The sequence below is a fragment of the Lipomyces arxii genome (genome assembly GCF_038497795.1).
Source record: "Lipomyces arxii strain Phaff 12-163 unplaced genomic scaffold V1512scaffold_5, whole genome shotgun sequence".
Classification (NCBI taxonomy): Eukaryota; Fungi; Ascomycota; class Lipomycetes; order Lipomycetales; family Lipomycetaceae; genus Lipomyces; species Lipomyces arxii.
The window spans coordinates 122,479-141,646 of NW_027117704.1; the positions used below are offsets into that span (position 1 = coordinate 122,479).

General features: G+C 43.4%; 10 protein-coding genes across 10 annotated transcripts; 3 read left to right on the plus strand and 7 right to left on the minus strand.

The window, feature by feature from the left end:
- Nucleotides 1-412: 412 nt before the first annotated feature.
- On the minus strand, nucleotides 413-1,769 carry V1512DRAFT_260967 (uncharacterized protein). The gene is made up of 4 exons (XM_066915968.1): nucleotides 1,451-1,769; nucleotides 978-1,407; nucleotides 800-930; nucleotides 413-750 (listed from the first exon to the last, which is right to left on the minus strand). The coding sequence occupies exons 1-4, from the start codon at nucleotides 1,536-1,538 to the stop codon at nucleotides 632-634; spliced, it is 768 nt and encodes a 255-aa protein (XP_066772060.1). The 5' UTR covers nucleotides 1,539-1,769; the 3' UTR covers nucleotides 413-631.
- On the minus strand, nucleotides 1,770-3,898 carry V1512DRAFT_260971 (uncharacterized protein). The gene is made up of 3 exons (XM_066915969.1): nucleotides 3,679-3,898; nucleotides 3,556-3,621; nucleotides 1,770-3,507 (listed from the first exon to the last, which is right to left on the minus strand). The coding sequence occupies exons 1-3, from the start codon at nucleotides 3,808-3,810 to the stop codon at nucleotides 1,948-1,950; spliced, it is 1,758 nt and encodes a 585-aa protein (XP_066772061.1). The 5' UTR covers nucleotides 3,811-3,898; the 3' UTR covers nucleotides 1,770-1,947.
- A 191-nt stretch (nucleotides 3,899-4,089) lies between these two features.
- V1512DRAFT_252492 (SNF2 family N-terminal domain-containing protein) lies at nucleotides 4,090-7,818 on the minus strand (the record flags this gene model as incomplete). Its single annotated transcript, XM_066914716.1, has 10 exons — nucleotides 4,090-4,528; nucleotides 4,576-4,928; nucleotides 4,979-5,668; nucleotides 5,717-5,812; nucleotides 5,861-6,307; nucleotides 6,356-6,417; nucleotides 6,461-7,343; nucleotides 7,393-7,492; nucleotides 7,543-7,616; nucleotides 7,672-7,818. The coding sequence occupies 10 exons, from the start codon at nucleotides 7,816-7,818 to the stop codon at nucleotides 4,090-4,092; spliced, it is 3,291 nt and encodes a 1,096-aa protein (XP_066772062.1).
- A 281-nt stretch (nucleotides 7,819-8,099) lies between these two features.
- V1512DRAFT_246934 (uncharacterized protein) lies at nucleotides 8,100-9,026 on the plus strand (the record flags this gene model as incomplete). The annotated part of the gene is made up of 1 exon (XM_066914461.1): nucleotides 8,100-9,026. The coding sequence occupies one exon, from the start codon at nucleotides 8,100-8,102 to the stop codon at nucleotides 9,024-9,026; it is 927 nt and encodes a 308-aa protein (XP_066772063.1).
- Nucleotides 9,027-9,416: 390 nt separating this feature from the next.
- Nucleotides 9,417-10,935, plus strand: V1512DRAFT_206447 (pseudouridine synthase; the record flags this gene model as incomplete). Its single annotated transcript, XM_066913385.1, has 5 exons — nucleotides 9,417-9,782; nucleotides 9,832-10,096; nucleotides 10,142-10,423; nucleotides 10,472-10,802; nucleotides 10,848-10,935. 5 exons carry the CDS (start codon nucleotides 9,417-9,419, stop codon nucleotides 10,933-10,935), a joined length of 1,332 nt encoding a protein of 443 aa, XP_066772064.1.
- Nucleotides 10,936-10,980: 45 nt separating this feature from the next.
- On the minus strand, nucleotides 10,981-13,910 carry V1512DRAFT_205778 (replication factor RFC1 C terminal domain-containing protein; the record flags this gene model as incomplete). The annotated part of the gene is made up of 5 exons (XM_066913369.1): nucleotides 10,981-12,240; nucleotides 12,285-12,461; nucleotides 12,509-13,094; nucleotides 13,142-13,339; nucleotides 13,369-13,910. 5 exons carry the CDS (start codon nucleotides 13,908-13,910, stop codon nucleotides 10,981-10,983), a joined length of 2,763 nt encoding a protein of 920 aa, XP_066772065.1.
- A 574-nt stretch (nucleotides 13,911-14,484) lies between these two features.
- On the minus strand, nucleotides 14,485-15,461 carry V1512DRAFT_260983 (cytochrome c oxidase, subunit VIb). The gene is made up of 5 exons (XM_066915970.1): nucleotides 15,227-15,461; nucleotides 15,131-15,161; nucleotides 15,043-15,075; nucleotides 14,847-14,977; nucleotides 14,485-14,790 (listed from the first exon to the last, which is right to left on the minus strand). The coding sequence occupies exons 1-5, from the start codon at nucleotides 15,366-15,368 to the stop codon at nucleotides 14,756-14,758; spliced, it is 372 nt and encodes a 123-aa protein (XP_066772066.1). The 5' UTR covers nucleotides 15,369-15,461; the 3' UTR covers nucleotides 14,485-14,755.
- Nucleotides 15,462-16,003: 542 nt separating this feature from the next.
- V1512DRAFT_260987 (NUDIX hydrolase domain-like protein) lies at nucleotides 16,004-16,752 on the plus strand. The gene is made up of 2 exons (XM_066915971.1): nucleotides 16,004-16,138; nucleotides 16,197-16,752. Exons 1-2 carry the CDS (start codon nucleotides 16,087-16,089, stop codon nucleotides 16,649-16,651), a joined length of 507 nt encoding a protein of 168 aa, XP_066772067.1. The 5' UTR covers nucleotides 16,004-16,086; the 3' UTR covers nucleotides 16,652-16,752.
- On the minus strand, nucleotides 16,715-17,940 carry V1512DRAFT_133683 (Calcipressin-domain-containing protein). The gene has a single exon (XM_066912971.1). It carries the CDS (start codon nucleotides 17,713-17,715, stop codon nucleotides 16,879-16,881), a length of 837 nt encoding a protein of 278 aa, XP_066772068.1. The 5' UTR covers nucleotides 17,716-17,940; the 3' UTR covers nucleotides 16,715-16,878.
- Nucleotides 17,941-18,021: 81 nt separating this feature from the next.
- On the minus strand, nucleotides 18,022-19,134 carry V1512DRAFT_260989 (GrpE-domain-containing protein). The gene has a single exon (XM_066915972.1). It carries the CDS (start codon nucleotides 19,006-19,008, stop codon nucleotides 18,214-18,216), a length of 795 nt encoding a protein of 264 aa, XP_066772069.1. The 5' UTR covers nucleotides 19,009-19,134; the 3' UTR covers nucleotides 18,022-18,213.
- Between the last annotated feature and the right edge of the window lie 34 nt (nucleotides 19,135-19,168).

Sequence of the window (19,168 nt, forward strand, 5' to 3'; positions counted from 1 at the left end):
TGCTGATTTAGCACATTTTCAGTTAGCTCTGCTGTTCCTGCTTCTGCGTTGACTTTGACTCGTAGATTAGTCAATATGTGCTACGTATCGAAATTGCACAGTGCAGCAAACATTTTATCGATCTGCTCAGGCCATACTGTCAAGACCGGAAGCATTTTGTATATACGATCTATTTAGAGCTACGATTGAACAGAAAGAAACAGTCAAAGAACTTTGCATTCTTTCAATCTCACTTAACCACTTGGTTGATCCATGGTATCCGCGGTCGTCGTCGTCGTCGTCGTCGTCGTCGTCATTAGCAATTTAAACGCAATTACATCTTTAAACTCCTTCTTGCATCTGGCAAGTACCGTAATAATATTCATACATTAAACATGCTGAGATATTCAATAAAATATTGTAAAAATATCTAGCAGTATCTGAATGATTTATTTCTTATTACATCAGAATAACTAGCATTTCAATTGCATATATTCATTAAATGAACAGCCAAAGATTATCATTATTTACAAAACATAACTCACTTAACATTGCATAGACAACATAATATTATCGGGCTTAGAAAATTATGCTTGCAAAAATCCAATCAAAAACAAACAAAACTCCGGAATCGTGATGCGCTCAGATTAAATTACCGCATGATGAAGAAAATAGTTGTCGTGGCCATTATACCCGCCATCATAAGAGTCCCGTGAATGACACTGCGCTCAACGTTGGAAAACCCACCACTACATGTGGCACACTTAAATGCTGCAGTATGGGTTAGTATAAACATCATTTAGCAGAACAGGACACCTACAGTCCAATGGTGTATATGCTTGTGGTGTATACACACCAAACTTCAGACTATCGTACAGAGCCAAATGGCCAGCACTAGCAGGCACAGATAAATCTGCTTGCGCGTCGTAGATATTGAGTGTATATGCAGCACTTTCTGGTTAGCAAGCATCAACAAAATACTCTGCAACAATATTTACACAATGAGCTTCACAGTCGCGGTTGCTTGATAATCACTCGTGTTCCAAACAACTTTCGTATCTTTAACGGAAATATTGCTTGCAATAGGATAGTAAAAGTCATTCACGCTGCAGTATGCCTCTACATTGACCGCAGTAGGCTCGACAACGAGACTAGTGTAATTCCATGAAAACGTAGCATAATCTCCAACCTTGACGTATGTTTCCGAGTCTGTGATTGCTGGCATAATCATCGATACGCCACCAGCTGGCAATCTTGGATCAACAGAAATACTCGTCGCAGTTTCTCTCTCATGTGGAGCCGTAGTTATTGATGAAGTCACATCGCCTAAGGGTTCTCCAACACCTGCTGTTGGACTTGATCCTGAAACCGTTGTTCTATGTGTAGACGACTCATGCAACGTCGTCCTACGTGCCTGTCTTGCTTCAACTAATTCTATTAGTCCGTGATCCATATAGTGTGTACTCCTTACTATTTCGAGCTTCCAACTTTAGATCACTAGCAGTAACGAACGTGCAAAACAAAATGCAGCCATATAGCAATAATAGTATTTGCTTCATTACTTTTATATTTTCCCTACCAAGCAATTCTCAACAAATCGTCTATAAAAGATACAAAAGATCGAGACAAAAATTGCGGCAACTGCGAGCTGTTCCAAATTTGGAACGGGTAAACAAACTCAACTCGTGCGGCTCAGGTACGTTCGAGAGAGTTTTTTGCCTGCAATAGAATGAATACTAAGTGTGATTATAGTATAGTCAGTTATTATGTAACTATTAATGAATACAACAAGGGCACTTGTTTGACTAATGCTTTATACAGTGTTCAGATTGGCATGTATTTGTTCATACCCGGGCTGTGAACTGTGCGCCACGTCTAAAAATAGACCGTACGCATCACAGCGCTACAAACATCAAATGACAAGTAATAACTATATGAATATGACAAATATGTAAAATGTAGCTATATCTAAACAGCTTCCTCAATAGCCGTAGTCTTCTCACCAACCTGCTCTGGCTTCATGGCAGGGAAAAGAAGAACCTCCTTAATGGAGTGAGAATTAGTCAAGAACATAGTCAGTCTATCGATTCCAGCTCCCCATCCTCCAGTAGGCGGGAGACCATACTCCAAAGCTGTACAGAAAGTCTCATCAACAAGTTGAGCTTCGTCATCGCCCTGATCCTTCTGGCGGGCTTGTTCCTCGAATCGCATACGCTGGTCAAACGGGTCGTTCAATTCCGTGTATGCGTTAGCAAGCTCTTTGGTAGCAACGAAAAGCTCAAACCGCTCGCATATACCAGGCACGGAGCGATGGTATTTGGCTAGCGGTGACATCATCTGAGGATGCCCGGTGATAAATGTCGGACTGATGCACGTGTTTTCAAGGTACTCGCCAACCAACTTGTCAAGCATACGAGCGTTAGTCAATGGTGGTGTGCACTGGATATTATTCTTGGCCAGCACTTCCTTAAGGAACTCGCCAGTCTCAGCAGTATGTAATTGGTCTCCGGGAGGGAACTTGACGTTCAATCGTTCCTCAAGAGTGCCAATCATATCCAGACGCTTCCATGGTCTTGTGAAGTCTATATCGTAAGTCTCACCATCGGGTCCGGCAGGCTGGTACTGGATTTTGTAGTCGCCGCAGATTTCCTTGACCATCTCTGAGAAAAGCATCTCCGTAGTATTCATCAGGTCGTAGTAGTCAGCGTACGCCTCGTAGAACTCACATGTGGTAAACTCAGGGTTATGGGTCAAGTCGATGCCCTCATTTCTGAACTGGCGTCCGATTTCGTAAACACGTTCCAGACCGCCAACGACGAGCATCTTGAGGTACAATTCAGGCGCGACACGCATGAACAGGTCCATGTTAAGATCGTTGTGGTGGGTGATGAACGGCTTCGCAGTTGCTCCTCCCGCAATCATGTTCATCATTGGGGTCTCAACCTCGACGAATCCACGGCTGTCAAAGAACTTGCGCATGTATGTCACAATCTTGGACCGGATGATAAACTTGTCACGTGTGCTGTTGTTCATGATCAGATCAAGATACCTCTGTCTGTATCGCGACTCTTGGTCCTTGAAACCGTAACGGTCGGTGGGCAACATGTGGAGTGAAGGTGAAAGAAGGAGAACCTTGGTCGCAAAGACAGAGACCGTGCCTTCTCCTCCTCTCTGAGGCTGAGTCCGGCCAGGGTACCCAACGACACCAATGATGTCTCCTCTGTTCAAATGCTCATGCATCGCAGCGAAATCTTCTGTCGCGTCCTGTGCCTGGCACACGACCTGGATTGACTTTCCCTCGGCGTGCAAATCATAGAACTTCAACTTGGACCCAGACTCACGCTTGACATGAATTCTTCCCGCGATGGAAATCTCAAAATCTTTCAACGTCTCGCCTCTGGCTAGACTGGCGTACTTAGTGATGAACTCGTCGAACTTCATCGACACATGGAACTTATGCGGGTACGGATCTGGCTGATGCGTCGTACGAAGCGCATCGATTTCCCGTGACCGTAGCTTGAAGTATTGCTACATATAAGTACATTTCACCCCATTCGAAGCCGTACAAATACTCACATTCGGAGTAATCTCCTCTTCCTCCTTCTTTGCCTTGACCGCAGGAGCATTGGCGGCCTTCTGTGCCTAATATCACAATGTCAACTTCCCTCTTTGTACTGCGACTCTTCATAATTAAAATACCTTCTTTGCCTCTGCAGCTCTCAATTTCTCTCGTCTCTTAAGTTCGCTCTTGGAAACTTGTTCGCCAGTTGCTTCATCAAGATAAGTCTTTGCCAATTGCTCAGCTACTCCTGCCACTGCTTCAGACGACATTTTATTTTGTTTCTTGTTTAATTTATGTTTTGGACTAAACAAAATAAACAATATATTGAATTTGCAAAAAAAATGTCTCGATTTGTTGTTCAATTTTAAAAAATCAAAATTTTCTGACTAACATTTAAGGCGGCTTAAAAAACACAATTATACCCTAACCCGAAGAATAATATAACAGTTCTCCTGCAACCTAAATTGTATATCTTCTATGACCATTGCTATATTTCAGACCAGTGACCATTGTATATTTGTATATCTAGAACAAAACAACAAACCTCATCAATAACGTCCTTGCTCCTTTTCTAATGCCCGTTTCTCCCGTAGTCGTGCCAAAATAGAGCCAGATCCAACTCCGGTCCTATTGGACGGGCCCGCGCTTGTCTCCCTCGAGTTTGGCGATGACGATGACGACGCCGGCGCCGTCCGACCTAATTCCCGTCCAGCCGCACCAAACCTGCCGGTCCATGTCGGCGTGCCCACTTCGGCGTTCTTTGTCCGCCGCCGCGAGTCTCGCAGTGCTCTGGCCGCGTCGGCTGCTACCTTTGCTGCCTCGCGCTCAACTAGTAACGCGTCCGGACGAGACGCGTTCATGATTTCGTCATGCTCAAGTGCGCTGTGCACACCCGACCGGACAAACAAACTTTCCATAATGCCGTCCTCATCGCCATTGGTCGTGTCCTCTTCAGCCTGGGCATCTTCTTCATCACTGCCTCCACGGCTACATTGTGTTAATTTATCATACCATGCTTTAGAAAGTTAACTCACTACTTCTCGAACGCAGCCACACCGGAGATTTCCTTTAAAGCGTCAGCATCTTTGCTCTCAGTAGACGCTTTGCCCTCGATTTGCATTTCCGAGCCCACAAACAGCGCCCCAGTCTCGGTACCAGACGCATCAGAATCTCCCAAAGTGAAGAGATCATGCAAATCGTTGTTCTTGAAAAACCGCCGCTGTTTTGGATCTTTTAGAATTTTGTTCGTCAGAAATTGTTTGAAAATCTGGCGATGATAAATCTTCTCCTCAATCGTGCCGGACGTCATTAGACGATATATAGCAACCTCTTTCTGCTGGCCCAATCGCCATGCACGCTCGCGAGCCTGAACATCTGTAGACGGATTCTAAAATAAGTCAACGTGGAATTTTCTGTAAAATTTCTAGTAAAACTTACCCAATCTGGATCAAAGATAATAACCCGATCAGCACCAGTTAAGTTAATTCCCAAACCGCCCACTCGAGTAGTCAACAAAAACACGTCAATGTTCTTGTTATTATTAAATTCGTCAACCAATTCCTGCCGGTTCCCAATCTGTGTCGAGCCGTCCATACGTGTAGACCGAATTGAGTCGAGTGATTTGACAAACGTCTCAAGGATATCCAACATCTGTCTCGTCTGGCAAAACAGTAAACTGCGATGCTTCTGTGCTTTCCACAACAGCAACAACGACTTGACCACCTGCATCTTTCCCGACTTGTTGGCCGCACCGTATCTGTAGCCAATCTTCTTGCTCAACATCCCTCTAGCAACTAAATCTGGATGATTACATATCTTGCGAAGAATGTCAACGCCAAACAAAACCTGTCGCTTGCCGGCTAAAATCGATGCCATGTCGCCGGACTTTAAAAAATTAACGTACGCGTCGCGTTGTGGTTTAGTGAGCTTGCAAAACAGGACCTGTTCCGTCTTTTTCGGCAAATCTGCTGCAACATCAACTTTCATTCGTCGCAGTAAATATGGGCTAATCAGATCTCGCAAAACACAAGCACATTTGTACGCTGTTTGCACTTGCACATTAGATGCATTCGCGTAACCACCAATATTGATTGGAACCGCAAACTGCTGTTGGAAAACTGGTAAAGTCTGAACTTGTGTTAGATAGCTTTGATATGTCAAGAGTAGAATACATACACCGAGTCTTCCGGGACTGACAAAATCAAACAAACTCCACAACTCGCTCAAATTGTTTTGTAGCGGCGTTCCAGAAAGAATGATTCTATTGGGTGTCTACCTCAAGTCAATCACATTGATAACAATCAATGCCGTTGGTCATACCTTGACTTGCTTGCACGTCAGAGAAATATCAGAGTCAGGATTTCTGATTTTGTGACCTTCATCCAAAACACAGTAGCCCCATTCATGCGGTAGGATAGCGTCGTGGTAAATCTGCATACCGACATAAGTCGTGATGAGCACATGGCCCTTTGCGACGACTCGCTGCACTAGTCTCTGCACCGCTTTGCTCGATTTCGAACTACTCCGCCTCCCAAACCCTTTCTTTCTAGTTGTCTCATACTCATTTTCGTCGTCACGTTGCTTGGTCATCCCGCTGCCGCTGGAATGCAGAATTACAGCGCGAAACGGCGGCCACCAACGATGCAGCTCATTGACCCATTGTCTCATAACTGTGGCCGGACAGACTATAAGGACCGGCTTAGTAAGTTTTTCGCTATAATGCAGACCCGCAATGAAAGATATAATTTGAATAGTTTTACCCAAGCCCTAGTCTAGTTATAATACTTTGTAAAAAATATGTTTAAAGAATCATACCATTTCGTCACCAATTATACCACCAGTACGTTGCGAATATAACTCCCACAGCCATTGTACGCCTATCAAGTCAGCCCCAATAGAAATCCTTTCACAGCCACTCACAAGTCTTTTGATAGTCAAACAAACTGAGATGTATATCTCCAGGCAGACGATATCCTCCGTCAAAAACAAGATCCCTATATTTTGGATGAGGTCTAAACCATTCTTCTTCATCGTCGTCCAGATCCTCTGCTTTGACTTTAGACCTTTTTTGGACTTTCTTGCGGAACGCCTGACGCTTTCTAACCCAACGATCTAATCTTAACCGATACATTGCTTCGTCGCCATCATCTAGTTCCGGCTCTACTATCTCTTCTTCTTCTTCCTTTGCCTTGGCGTCTTTTCGTGGACGCTTCTTGGTCCTGGTGGCATACTCATCTTCATCCATTTCCGGAACAAATTCCTCATCTGATGCATCTGAAGCTGCTGCCTCGTCGGGGCTGAAATCCGATCCAGATACTTGTTCATCGCTGCTTGCCAATATTTCATCTTCTGATTCGACCTTCCGTTTCTTGCTTTTTGCTCGTTGAGGCGTGGTAGCTGACTGTCGTCTCTGTTGTGACGTTGACGCAATATTATCTAAAAGCTCTTGCTCATCACTCGTACCCTCAATTTTTTCATCATCAATTTCTCCGTCGTCTTCATCCGACGTATCAAACTCCAAACCCGGTAATATTAAATTCTGATGTGACTTTGTACCATCTGGTGTTTCTAGTACAGACACTGATGGTGTGTCGAGATGTCCAGCTGTGCGCTCCAACCCTTGCATGTTTGAAAACGGAGTAATTTTACCTGTTCGGATTAAAAACTCGCGCTCGGTTTCACTCGCCAGTCTTTGTGACCCGTTCTCCGTCTCAGCACCATAATCTTCGTCTCGTTTACGTTCCGACATGCGCTGTATAATATCTTGAATATCCTGCTGAACTTGTGCTAGTTGAGTGGTTCGCTATAACTGTATCAGCTCACAGCCCAAGCTTGACCAACAGATATCGTACTATTTTCTCTACTTCGTCTATAATCTTAACCCGCATACTCAGTGTACAGTTTCTGTCTGCCAATCTGTCTTCGAGCCGATCAATTTGAGTCATCAGTTTTCTGCACACACAATTAAATTTTAATCCCCTATTTCTGAGTTCTACACTCACTGTTTCTGAGCTAGTGCCTTATCCAGTCGCTTTTGATCCAATTCCAAATCACGTTTGGCCAATTGCCTATCCGCCTTGTGATATTCAGTTAACAGACAGAACAGAAAAATGAACAGTTATGATCCATACTTGTGCAGCAACATTACGTTCAAGGTCGTCCTGTTCGACGGTAGTCACTCCAAGACTTTGTAATGTTTGAAATCCTTTCTCTTCCACTCCACTGTCTGTAGTCGACAATGCTGCAGACTCAGCACTGCTCTCTGTGTCTTCTGGCATTTCTGCTAGCCTTTGATGATTATCGTCCTCTGTCGGACGAGTGCTTCCTTCACTAACCTCCATAAAAATTCCCTAGTAAACCTCACTCAACTTTAACCTGAATTAAGCACGAGTTTAATACTGTACTACAGATTACTGAATCTAGTTTCGTTTGTCGAGAACTGATTTCGTCATGAATTTCATTAAAGTTTCCGCCCAACGCCGCACGATATATTTCTAAACTCAAAAAAGTTAATGGCTGATTTACATGCATTTCACCCATATAGTACGTTCTACCTTATATGACGGATATTGGGAAAGCTGAGAAGCGACGACTGCCATGGAATAACGTTGAATCTAGTCAGATAAAGATAAAGTCACCAAGAAAGAGTCAGGCAGTCAAAGTAGGTCAAATTAAAGAGCCAAAGAGCCACCAAACTACCAGTCATAGAGAAAAGGTTGTGGTTAGCGAGCACAAAGAAACACTATCAGATCTATCAGATCTATCAGTTCTAAATGTTTATGAGGCGAAAACGAGTAATCATAAGACGTCTCAAGTGCAAGAAACGGAATGTATGATCAAAGGCGATGAGAGGTTTCGTATGGTTGAAGACGAATTATTTGATATTGCACGGAAACAAGCTGCTTCTCAACATGATGCAAAGTTCGAGCAGGTTATTTTAAATCAAATTCGTACTCCGGCAAATGCCAAAGATTTCACCCATGCGATGCTGAATCAACAGAATGATGAAAAATTGCAGGAGGTCTATAATGATGGAAGCAAAGCCACAAAGTCGTCAAAGCTATCGTTGTTGTTGATGAGTCCAATGAAACCGACGGCTAGTCTATTGGCCCACATTGGATCTCCAGTCAAGTCACCGTTAAGACTTAAAAAGCCTGCCACAGAGACGGATTCTGCAACAGAAAGCGATGATGATGTGCTTGAAACTGTCACAGACGGGATTTGGAATACAGTACCAAATCAAGAAGGGCAGTTACCAAATCAACTTGACAGCTCTCGTTTACATTCTCCCAAGCAGAGTTCTTTTTTGCAAAAAAAACTTATTCAGAAATTCAACTCTGGAACATTTGAAAGCACTAGTTCGACTGACGACAAAGCTGGAGCTACAGAATTACCTTCAAGACCGCTTTCATTGAAAGAGCGAAGAGAAATGCGCAATTCAAATCTGCGAAAGGCGCAAAAAGCCAGTAAGATTCTGTTTCTGTAGTGTGATTTTAATCATTTAATATATTACACGGACAATCTATTTATATTGTAATATTGTATATTTCAGATGGCAAGTCAAGACCTGCTTGACGGTAAGTTCCGCGTCTATAAACCTTAACGAGCCGCACACAGAATTGTCCAAAAAATTTCGTATCGAAATTTTGAACAGCGCGAGAAATTTGTTTGAATAGGAGGAGAAGTGACGGATTAGACACTAAGGCAGTTGAAAGTGTATTTGAGACGAGTAATATTAGCGGACGCATTTGCGAACCGCGGACGGACAGTGACGATGGCTACTTCTGCGACTTCGCCGGCTGTTGCACTTACAGGCGACGGGGATAAGGTGCCGAAAGAGCAAGAAGAATTGGAGGTGATTGTAGGAAGCAGCATAATGAATGAGAAGAAGCGAAGCGCGGATCAGAGTTTGCCAGAAAGTAGTTCTCGGCAGTTCTATCCTAGTCACACAAAACAGTACGACCTCGCGGGGTTTAGAGTCAGGCGGCAAGCTCTAGATGCAAAACAGTCTACGCTGGGCGAGGTATTGGGCCAGTCTCAAGAAGAAGGAACCAAGCACTATAAGACGGTCACAATTCACGATGAGGTGTCTCAAGGAGCGCAGTATGTGCTAGGAGATGGTCTGAGGAAGGTGCCACCGTATTATTTCACATATTTGACATACTGCAAAGAACGATGGCGAAACAAGAACATTTTAGATGTTTTTGTAAATGAATTCAGAGATCGAGATGCTGGTTATTATGTGCGTTGTATCCTATACTGATAAGCAGCATAAACTAACCTTACTACAGAAGCAAGCCCTTGATTCTGGCCGCGTGACGCTGAATGGCAAGATTGCTACTGCAGACAGTATCATTCGAAACGGAGACAGAATCAGTCATCGCATACACAGACATGAACCTCCAGTCACGGCAAAACCAGTCAACATTGTGTTCCAGGACGACGATATCATTGCAATTAACAAACCATCTGGCGTTCCAGTTCATCCTACTGGCAGATACAGGTTTAATACTGTGACTGAGATTATGAAGCACGAAATGGGTCTTGCCGTTCACCGTATGACTTTCCCAACATAATCCGTATTTCTACTGACAAGTACAGCTTGCCACCGTTTAGACAGACTAACGTCTGGCATCATGTTCATGGCCCGAACCGCAAAAGCAGCACAGAAAATGAGCGAGCGTCTGCGTGAGCGAACAGTTTACAAAGAGTACGTCGCTAGAGTCATTGGCGAGTTCCCCGATGGTGAAGTCACCTGTGACATGCCTGTCTTGACTGTTGACCCGAAGCTCGGGCTTAACCGTGTCAAGCTCGACGGTGGTAAAGCGGCTACGACCATTTTCAACCGGATCTCTTATAACGGCACCGCGAGCGTTGTCAAATGTGCGTGACACATTTTGAATCTTGCATATTGACTAACGTCAAATTTAGGCCGCCCACTCACAGGTCGAACCCATCAAATTCGCGTGCATTTACAATTTCTCGGCCATCCTATCGCCAACGACCCAATATACGCAAACAGACGAGTCTTCGGTCCCGATCTAGGTAAGTCTGGTGCTGGCAGTGACGACGACATTGTTGTCAAGTTGGCGCGAATGGGGAAGTATGATGAAGCGATGAGTGTTGCATACGAAGAGTTACTCGAGGAGAGCAAACGAAGTGAAGGCGAGAAGCTGTCAGGAGAAAAGTGCGAAATTTGTGAGACGGACTTGTATACCGATCCTGGATTAAACGATTTGGAGCTTTGGCTTCATGCTCAAAAGTACGTATTTTATGCAACCGAATTGTATGTTACTTACCTTACAAGATACGGCTCGAAAACTGAAAAGTGGGAATACCAAACTGAACTTCCAGATTGGGCGGCGAAAGATTTCAAAGGTCGTTTATCATTGTAATAATTGTACAGTAGATGCTGTAAAATATCTAGTTCATGTATTGATTTATTTGGCTTTGCGTTTACCCTTCGTCGCCGCAGCCTTTCCTTTTCCAGTCGCTTTCACGGCCTTTGGCTTCTTGATGTACTTGTCCGCCGCAAGGTCCGCATTTTCATCCACAACTTCTTCCTTACCGTCGTCGCCCTCATCTTCGTCATCAATCACGTCGTCCAAAGCTTCTTCCAAGTCCGGTATTTCCTTCTTGACCTTCTCTTTCTTCGGGTCCACAATCGCACTTGCTTTGATAAACGGAATCGGATGGTCCATTGCATTGTACTTCCTTGTAAACGCGGTTTTAGTCGCGGTCGGCACTTTCTTCCACAAGTCTTCGCTATTGACGGTGCCGACACCTAGTTCCATGATTGCGTCAAAGTCTTCTTTGGTTAGGAAATAGTCGTCCATGAAACCAATTGTTTCCTCGACCCCATCGTTGCCGTCTTTCGCAATTGGTCCGTACAGCCGGTTAAAAAACGCGTTCAAGTATTGCAGCCGAACTTCATAGCGGTCTCCAGAAATTCTTAACCTAGTATGCGATTGAATCTCTTGTAGATAACGCATCAGCTTATTTCCCTTGGAGAAATTACCCAGCCAGCTCGTAAAACCGTATTGTTCTGTACCCGGCCCACAAATATAAGCAGACGGTCTCACAGTAGACAGGACGCCGTGGAGCGGCATCAAACTCCACTGCTGCTGGGTTCCGTGGATCATTCGATCACAAAGGTCACCATCAGATATAGATGACGCAGCACGATCGATAAGTTCCAAATTTTTCAATATTGATTCTCGCCCTGCCTGGCTATTGCGTGCCAAGTTCGGTCGCGTTCGAAGATAGTTTTCTTGAATCATAAGCGGGGAGAAATCGTGATCGTTAAAGTACAGCTCGATTTTATCGTTCAACGTGCTCTTATTACCAGGTACAAACAGTGAACCGCCTAAAAGCTGCGAGCAAATGTCAAAAGGCTTCATGACAATATGCTTCTCCCAAGCCTTCGACATTGCCTTGCCCTGATCAAAATCCATTGACTTTGCGGTTACACGGAAAGTCGAGAGCAAGTTGATGATTTGCCGGATATCAGAATGGGAACCTTGAACGAGCTGGTCAATAACTGGCGTCGGGATTGCCAACCCTTCTCTATATGCAATCGACAGAATTCGTGATCGGATCGCAGCGGCATCAGGTCGTCGGAATGCTAACTTGAATGCCACTTTATCAAAAGGTCGCATTTTTGGTAAACTGTAGTCATTGCAAATCAAAATTATTGGGATCTGAACCAGGTTAGTGTTTTCTTACACGCGTTTCAGTCACATACGTGTGTAGCCTTGCAAATCTGGACCATCTGGCCAACACCACCGCGATCACCGGCCGACATACCGTCAACCTCATCCATAATCAAAACAATTTTCTTTTTCTTCTCGTCAGCGACCTTGTTGCTGGTACCAAAATAACCCATCAAGGACGAATTGTCGAGAACACCGGCAAAAGTTTCCTATGCCATATTAGCAACTAAAGTGTATAAACTTCCATTCCACATACAGCAATAATGTTTTTGCTTCTCGCATCACTGGCATTGGTTTCAATGATATCATAACCCAAAAGTTTTGCCACCAGATGAGCAGATGTCGTCTTTCCAATACCGGGAGGCCCAGTAATCATCATAGCTCTAAAAACTGAACTACCATCCGGTCCTGGCTTTTTGAAGCCACTATGCAGACTATCGGACCACCTGTTAAGCCAAGTCTCTAACCTGGTGACTAACGTCTTGTTGCCACAAATATCCTTCAAACTTGTAGGCGCATATTTGTCGGTCCACAAAAGTGAGTTGGTTGGCGGTGCTTTTTGAGAGCCTGGAGCCGAGGGGGTGGATTTTTGAGACTCGGCAGCAGCCATAGCTTGAGCTGTGTCTTTGACTTTCTTTTCTTCTGCTGCTTGTTTAGCTGCATATTTCTTGCCTGCTTCCGTGTTACCGCCATTTGCCGGTAATTCTCTAATCAGCTTGAAGAGCCCTTCTTCATCTACCGTGTGGATGCTCAATTTTTTGATAATCTCTAACTTTTTCTCACCAGCCTCTTCACCGAGAACAATGTATGACGTATTCCGGGATGGAGCTGTAGTTACACGACTAAAGCCAGTTAGAGCAGCAGTATATAAATTCTATAGCTGTCCTACCCTCCATATCTTTTAACTAGATCGACACCATCGTTTCTAGGTAAAGTCTTAAGAATACCAGTGAAGACAAATGTAAGCCCAGCAAGACAATTATCTTGGCCAACAGGTAACTCAGCGGGCTCAGCCTCGAGCGGTCTGTTAACGGCTTCTTGACGGGCCTTCATGTCCTTGTAGCTGAACCTAGCCAAGATCAGTTTTCTTCGATAATTGCAAATCAGTATCTGTACTTCTTCTTTTCAGGTGCTGGTGCTATTTGTTCTTCAAGCTCAGCTTGCGGTGACGTTGGTTTAGAAGCAGCCTTCTTTACGGGTGAAGCCTTTTTACCAGGCAATGCTTTTTTCACAGGAGATTGTTTTGGCGCTGATGCAGCTAATTCTCTCGATTCATTGGTAGCTTTCCGTTTGCTTCCTGGTTTCACCTTCTCAGCTTTTGTCGGTTGCGACAGTGCCATATCGGAGTCATCTTCATCAACATCTGACGGACCATATTCGTCGTCGTCGTCGTCGTCGTCGTCGTCGTCGTCGTCCTCGTCCTCGTTTGCCTGCACTTTTGCAGGAGCTTTCTTAGCTGTCTTTCTTGGTTTAGACACGGCAGTAGCAGGAGCAACATCTGACCTGGGTTTTGCAGACGCAGTAGTTGTGCTTGATCTCTTCACAGCAATTTGACTCGATCCAAAGTAAGACGAGACTTCGACGTCCGTTTGTTCGACTTTAGCTTTTTTCGAAGGAGCAGTTGCTTCTCTATTCCGGTTAAAATTTTGGTAAGCCATTGTTAACATGTACCGACCTTCGAGTACTCGATGAACGCTTTTGAGATTTGCTAAACACAGTCAATCACGATTGTTCTGTCAAAATTCAGTCTGTTAACCTCTCTCCAATCACTTCCAATTCACTATCATCAACTTCCATGTAATCTCCATCATTGTCATCATCGGAGTCTACAAGTCAAGTTAATGTGATTAAATTGCAGCAAGACATTCTTAAACTCTACCGGCACTTTTAGATTTCGCAACTTTTGAAGATCGTGCAGGCTGTTTCTTTAACGATGCCTCTTTTGCTGGTTTTGATGCCTGTTACATTTGAGTTAATCAACATACGCTGCAGATCGCAAACACTTACAGCTGGGTTTGGTGGAGACGAGCTGTTTGGTTTTGAACCAAAAAACTTCCGTATATCGGCCATGATCCAATTGACCACTGTTATGCGCGCGAATTGACGTAGTCAATAAATAAACCAAATAAGACGCGTCGCGTTCCTATGTCCCCCACACGCTGATTGCGATACTCTGAACTAAGACCGGGTAACACACGCGATTGACTTTTACACTACGAGCAGCTACAGATTGACAAGAGTACAATCGTATATCAATAGCTCTAATAGACTCGTGCGATACGATGAAGACAATTGACGCCAAATAATCTATAGGGTTGAAGGAGTACGCAGATATTTTGTGTAAATATGGTAAAATTATGCAAAAGCAGGCAAGCCAAGCTATACATATACGGACAACTAACGACATACGACCGAGGGATGAAACCAAAGAGGAATGAACACAATCATATTGACAATTTCCCGATATTCTAACCAATTGAATAAATATAATAATTGTAACCGTTTATGGTGAAAGATCTCCGACAAAGTTTCCGTTTTCTGCAAGAAACGATAAGAATGGCTGTTCAGAGTAGTTTGAATAATAAAAGACATACCTCGTTGCTCGTCCCACTTATCGACCCAAGTCTGAGGACACAACATCATGAACCCAGTCTTGAACTGCGCACAGGGAGCGAAATCCTTACCCTTAGCATTAACACATTTGTAGTAGTCGACATAGTTTTGCCTGTAAAATGGAGTGATTAGAATCTGAAAGTATGACAGTCACTAATTTATTATAATTGAACTTACCAGCAGTGAGCAGTCTGATTCTGGTTAGGAAATCTAATAATTGATGTTAATAAACTTTGAAAAGATCCTAGTTTGCAGATGTTCGTACCGAGGATCATATTTGGTTGCAGTAGAGCCGTCTGAAACACATTAGTATTATTGTACTTTATCCAAATTAGCACCATCCAGCTAGATTTCAACTTACATCGCTTGCTAAGATCAGGAGCATCAGTACCGGCAGCTCTCTCAAAGATTGGCTTGTATTTCGGCATCTCCTCGGCCAAGCTAGAAATGATCTCCTCTTTGTCGACCTCCTCCTTCAATGACAAATATGCCTGTGATGCCATTTTTGCTGTGGTTTTGAGTGTTTTGAATAGGACAACAGAGCTAACTCGGGTCTGGTTTTGGTGACGAAATGCAAAAGTGAAAGAGAAGTGGTGTGGTCAAATGTGCTAAACTGTATATGCGATTATGCTTTAGATATACAACATTTATACGTATAAAGCTTAAATGTGTAGTATCATATGTATATATGCTTTTGTTGAAGTTGCTAAGCTTTGAGAGGACGACGTTGATAGGCTGAATTTGAGTGTACTTATTGTTTTTCTGCGCAATAACTTCGCGCTTACAATGTTAGTGGCGTTTTTATATCGAAGAATTAAAGGACATTTGAACTATAGAATAGATTATTTAATGGGGCAATATCGGACTTAATTGGCGGCGCCATGTTTATGCCTTTGTGAGCCGATGCTGTTTCTTCATATATACAGTCATAGCAAACACTAAACAACACTAAACAACACTAAATAACACTATCAACACTATCAACACTATATGATAATAAAAGTAGATACGTGATAGAGTACTATCTGTCTGCAGAACTGAAAATACTCTATATTGAAGATACTACCATTTTGGGAGTCTTTAAACTTTAAATCGACATAATGTCGGACGCATAAGATTTGCCTAATTATTGCTCTCACGTTCAATTTGATTTTCGTCACATACGGCCTGTGTGATATTCAGGATCAGTGTCGATCTCTTGATTATAGCTTGTATGCTGCAATGGAGCCCGTAGTCAGGTCAATGGTAGCTCGCGAAGGCCGCGAGAAGCAGAGTATGATATCTGTCTTGAAAAGAGTTACCTGTTGCCAGTTCTGACGTGTTTACTTCAGGATATTCAACTTCTGGTGCTCGTTTAGTGTCTGGAGTCATAGCTTTAAGTGCCGATAAAACAAAAGTGCTCATGGTCACTTCAACTGCACGCCAGGATAAGTTCGTGCTGCCTAAAGGTGGATTTGAAACAGATGAGCCTACGCCTGAAGACGCTGCCATGCGCGAGGCCTGGGAGGAAGCAGGAATAATCGGGAAGATCACCAAATCACTGGGCGTAATTGACGATCTTCGGCCACCAAAACTTTTTGTCCCGAATACCAACGGAGGAGACATCATTCCTCCAAGAGCAGAATATCACTTCTTCGAGATGGATCTCGAGAAGGAAGAAAACGTTTGGCCAGAGTCAAATCGAAGAGTACGCAAATGGTTCACATACAGTGAGGCTATTCGTGATTTGAAATCGCGACCAGAACTAATCGAAGCCCTCAATAGATCTTCCATTATCAAGTCATAGGCTGGCCCTTGAAATAATGTTCTGGTATTGAACATAAGTTTGGAAAAGGTTGATTCATAATGTATATTATTCACCATCAATGTAATTTTACTTTGTAGCAACACTATTGTGGGAGATGTAATTCAAACACAATTACCAAAAATAACTCCTATGTCTGACCGCACCATATCCAGAGCCAAATCAGATACGTTATATTACCACATCTTTTTGAACCTCATATTGTGATATCAAGCATCTATCGGTGGCCTTTCAGTTCGAACACCTGCAACACTACGCTTTATTGGATCCGACAAAGTGCTGAAATCACTAATCACAATTCCTGGCTGGCCTAGTATGTGATCTGGAGGCACGACAACTATTGATGAGCTTGGAGTTGCCGCATTGCTTTTAAATTCGCCGTAAATCTGAGCACCATATGATTTGTCTGAAGATGGCGATGAAGAATTGTAATTTTGATCAGAATCCGTTCCAATAAATGTCAATTTGTTGAGCGCCTGAGATAGAATTTCTGGAGCAACCCCGTGATCCAAATTCGGTGGTCCTTCTTCTGTCGACTCCCAGCCAACAGGTGGTGACGGAGGCGGAGATATCAGAAATAATGTCTTTGATTCTGGAAGTTTTAAATACGTATTGTCCCTCTCTCGATCAATCGCGCTCGGCATTCCACCGTCTCCAGATTTCCGCAGTAGTGGCCGAATAGGCGTCTCATCTGCAAAATATACTCGGATCAACGAGCTTTCTTCATTGTACACTGTCTCATTTAACTGTGTCCGTACGACCAGTGCCATCTCTGATGATTGAAAGACAGCAAACACTCGGCCAAAACTAGGCAGCAACCCCCAATGAATCAGAGTGTGGTTCGAAATTTCATTGACCCTGTCTCGTAGTCCGTCAATAGTACTCGGTACAAAATCGGTTTTGCCTGTGAGCCCGGCAAATACTAATGTGTTTGACACCAGGACAGAAGCAACAAGATCTGGAGGCATGGCAAGCTCGACTGAACGTGATGAAGCCGAAGATATTCGTCGCTCGAGCAAAGACGGTCTTGGAGATGTTCCCGACATTTTGCAGCTTCTGTGTGTGATTGCTGCTAGTTCAAGTGGTCTTATGACACAGTGTTAGATTATTGCTTGATCTTAGTGTTTAACTCGAATGTCAAATTAAAGCAGTCAATTGAAGTATCCAGTCACTGTGTGCACTTAATAGTCTGCTAATATACTAAAAAAGCTAATTTAACTAAACTATATATTATTTATTAATATAATTTGTCTCTGAGCAGATTGAAAATGTACGTCGTGGCGTGCACTACAATAATGAGCCGCATATTTGAAGTTTAAATGAAATCCGGGTTGTACCGAGGCTGTGATTAGTATGAATGCAATGACCATATATTTTGTAGAATTGAGATACAAGATAACGATAGCAATATTAAATCGTTACATTTATACAGAGAAGAATTATGTACAAAAATCGCACCAAAAAAGACTATAATTATAGTGCTTAAGGAGACACTGAAAGAGACTCTCGTCACAGACAATCTCCACCAGTGTGCGCCGAGACAATTACGCTGCCTTGACAACACCAACCTTAGCTGCTCGCAGCAAGCGGTTGTTCAGAGTGAACCCAGTCTGCTGGACAAAGAAAACAGTGCCCGGTTCTTTGTCGGGTTGTGCAATTTCGAATGTAGCTTCATGCTTATGAGGGTCAAACTTCTCGCCAAGCGGATCAATCTTCTCCAGTCCGTGACGCTTGAGCGTCGATTCTAAAACTTGTTGGGTCATCTTGACACCGTCAAACAATGAAATAAGAATGTTGTCAGTGTTAGCCTCATCTTCTGCAGATTGCTTCTCCTCGGGAACAACATTTAAAGCACGTTCCAAATTATCGACTGAGTCCAGCAAATCCCGAGCAAATCTCTGAATAGCAAAGTCCTTTGAGCTCTGAATTTCTCGCTTCGTGGTTTCTTGTAAATTCCGGAAGTCAGCAACTTGTCGAAGGTACTTGTCCTTCATATCCGCAAACTGTTTGTCCTTTGCCGCCAATTGTTCCTCAAACTCCTTCAACTTCTTATCAGTCTCTGAAAGTTCTGGAGCTTCTTCTGTAGCTTCTTCTGTAGCTTCTTCTGTAGCTTCAGGTGCTTTTGTAGCTACAGGTTCTTCTGTAGATGTTTCCGACTTCGGTGCTTCTGTTGCAAACATTCGACGTGCGTGAGCGGACTGTGAGACTGGCAAATTCCAAGCAGGTTTAACGTTTGAGAATTGAGATACCAGTGGCGACCGCACTGAAGTCATGACACTTTGAGCCGACCGCCGTCTACCAGTCTGCATAATGGTCTTGCTGATATTTTGTCGCAACATGATATAATGATCTAACTGTTGCAAAAAAGAAACAGTTACTTAGTAAGTCTAGTAGTGTCTTTGTCGTTCAGTTAACTGCACAAAACAATTTTTTATTTGTATCGAAGGAAAAGTATCCGATTTTCTCCACAACGAAAATATTCTCGAAGATTTGACAATA

Excerpts from the sequence above, each read along its gene's own strand:
- V1512DRAFT_260971 (XM_066915969.1), bottom strand. The coding sequence starts at position 3,810 with ATGTCGTCTGAAGCAGTGGCAGGAGTAGCTGAGCAATTGGCAAAGACT. Across the intron at positions 3,622-3,678 it reads GAGCTGCAGAGGCAAAGAAG|GCACAGAAGGCCGCCAATGC; the intron begins GTATTTTAATTA and ends TTGTGATATTAG. Across the intron at positions 3,508-3,555 it reads AAGAGGAGATTACTCCGAAT|CAATACTTCAAGCTACGGTC; the intron begins GTGAGTATTTGT and ends ACTTATATGTAG.
- V1512DRAFT_260967 (XM_066915968.1), bottom strand. The coding sequence starts at position 1,538 with ATGAAGCAAATACTATTATTGCTATATGGCTGCATTTTGTTTTGCACG. Across the intron at positions 931-977 it reads GCGACTGTGAAGCTCATTGT|TGCTGCATATACACTCAATA; the intron begins GTAAATATTGTT and ends CTAACCAGAAAG. Across the intron at positions 751-799 it reads AGCATATACACCATTGGACT|CATTTAAGTGTGCCACATGT; the intron begins GTAGGTGTCCTG and ends CCCATACTGCAG.
- V1512DRAFT_260989 (XM_066915972.1), bottom strand. The coding sequence starts at position 19,008 with ATGTTGCGACAAAATATCAGCAAGACCATTATGCAGACTGGTAGACGG.
- V1512DRAFT_260983 (XM_066915970.1), bottom strand. The coding sequence starts at position 15,368 with ATGGCATCACAGGCATATTTGTCATTGAAGGAGGAGGTCGACAAAGAG. Across the intron at positions 15,162-15,226 it reads TCCTGATCTTAGCAAGCGAT|ACGGCTCTACTGCAACCAAA; the intron begins GTAAGTTGAAAT and ends AATGTGTTTCAG. Across the intron at positions 14,978-15,042 it reads AATCAGACTGCTCACTGCTG|GCAAAACTATGTCGACTACT; the intron begins GTAAGTTCAATT and ends TCCATTTTACAG.
- V1512DRAFT_260987 (XM_066915971.1), top strand. The coding sequence starts at position 16,087 with ATGGAGCCCGTAGTCAGGTCAATGGTAGCTCGCGAAGGCCGCGAGAAG. Across the intron at positions 16,139-16,196 it reads CGAAGGCCGCGAGAAGCAGA|GATATTCAACTTCTGGTGCT; the intron begins GTATGATATCTG and ends TGTTTACTTCAG.
- V1512DRAFT_133683 (XM_066912971.1), bottom strand. The coding sequence starts at position 17,715 with ATGTCGGGAACATCTCCAAGACCGTCTTTGCTCGAGCGACGAATATCT.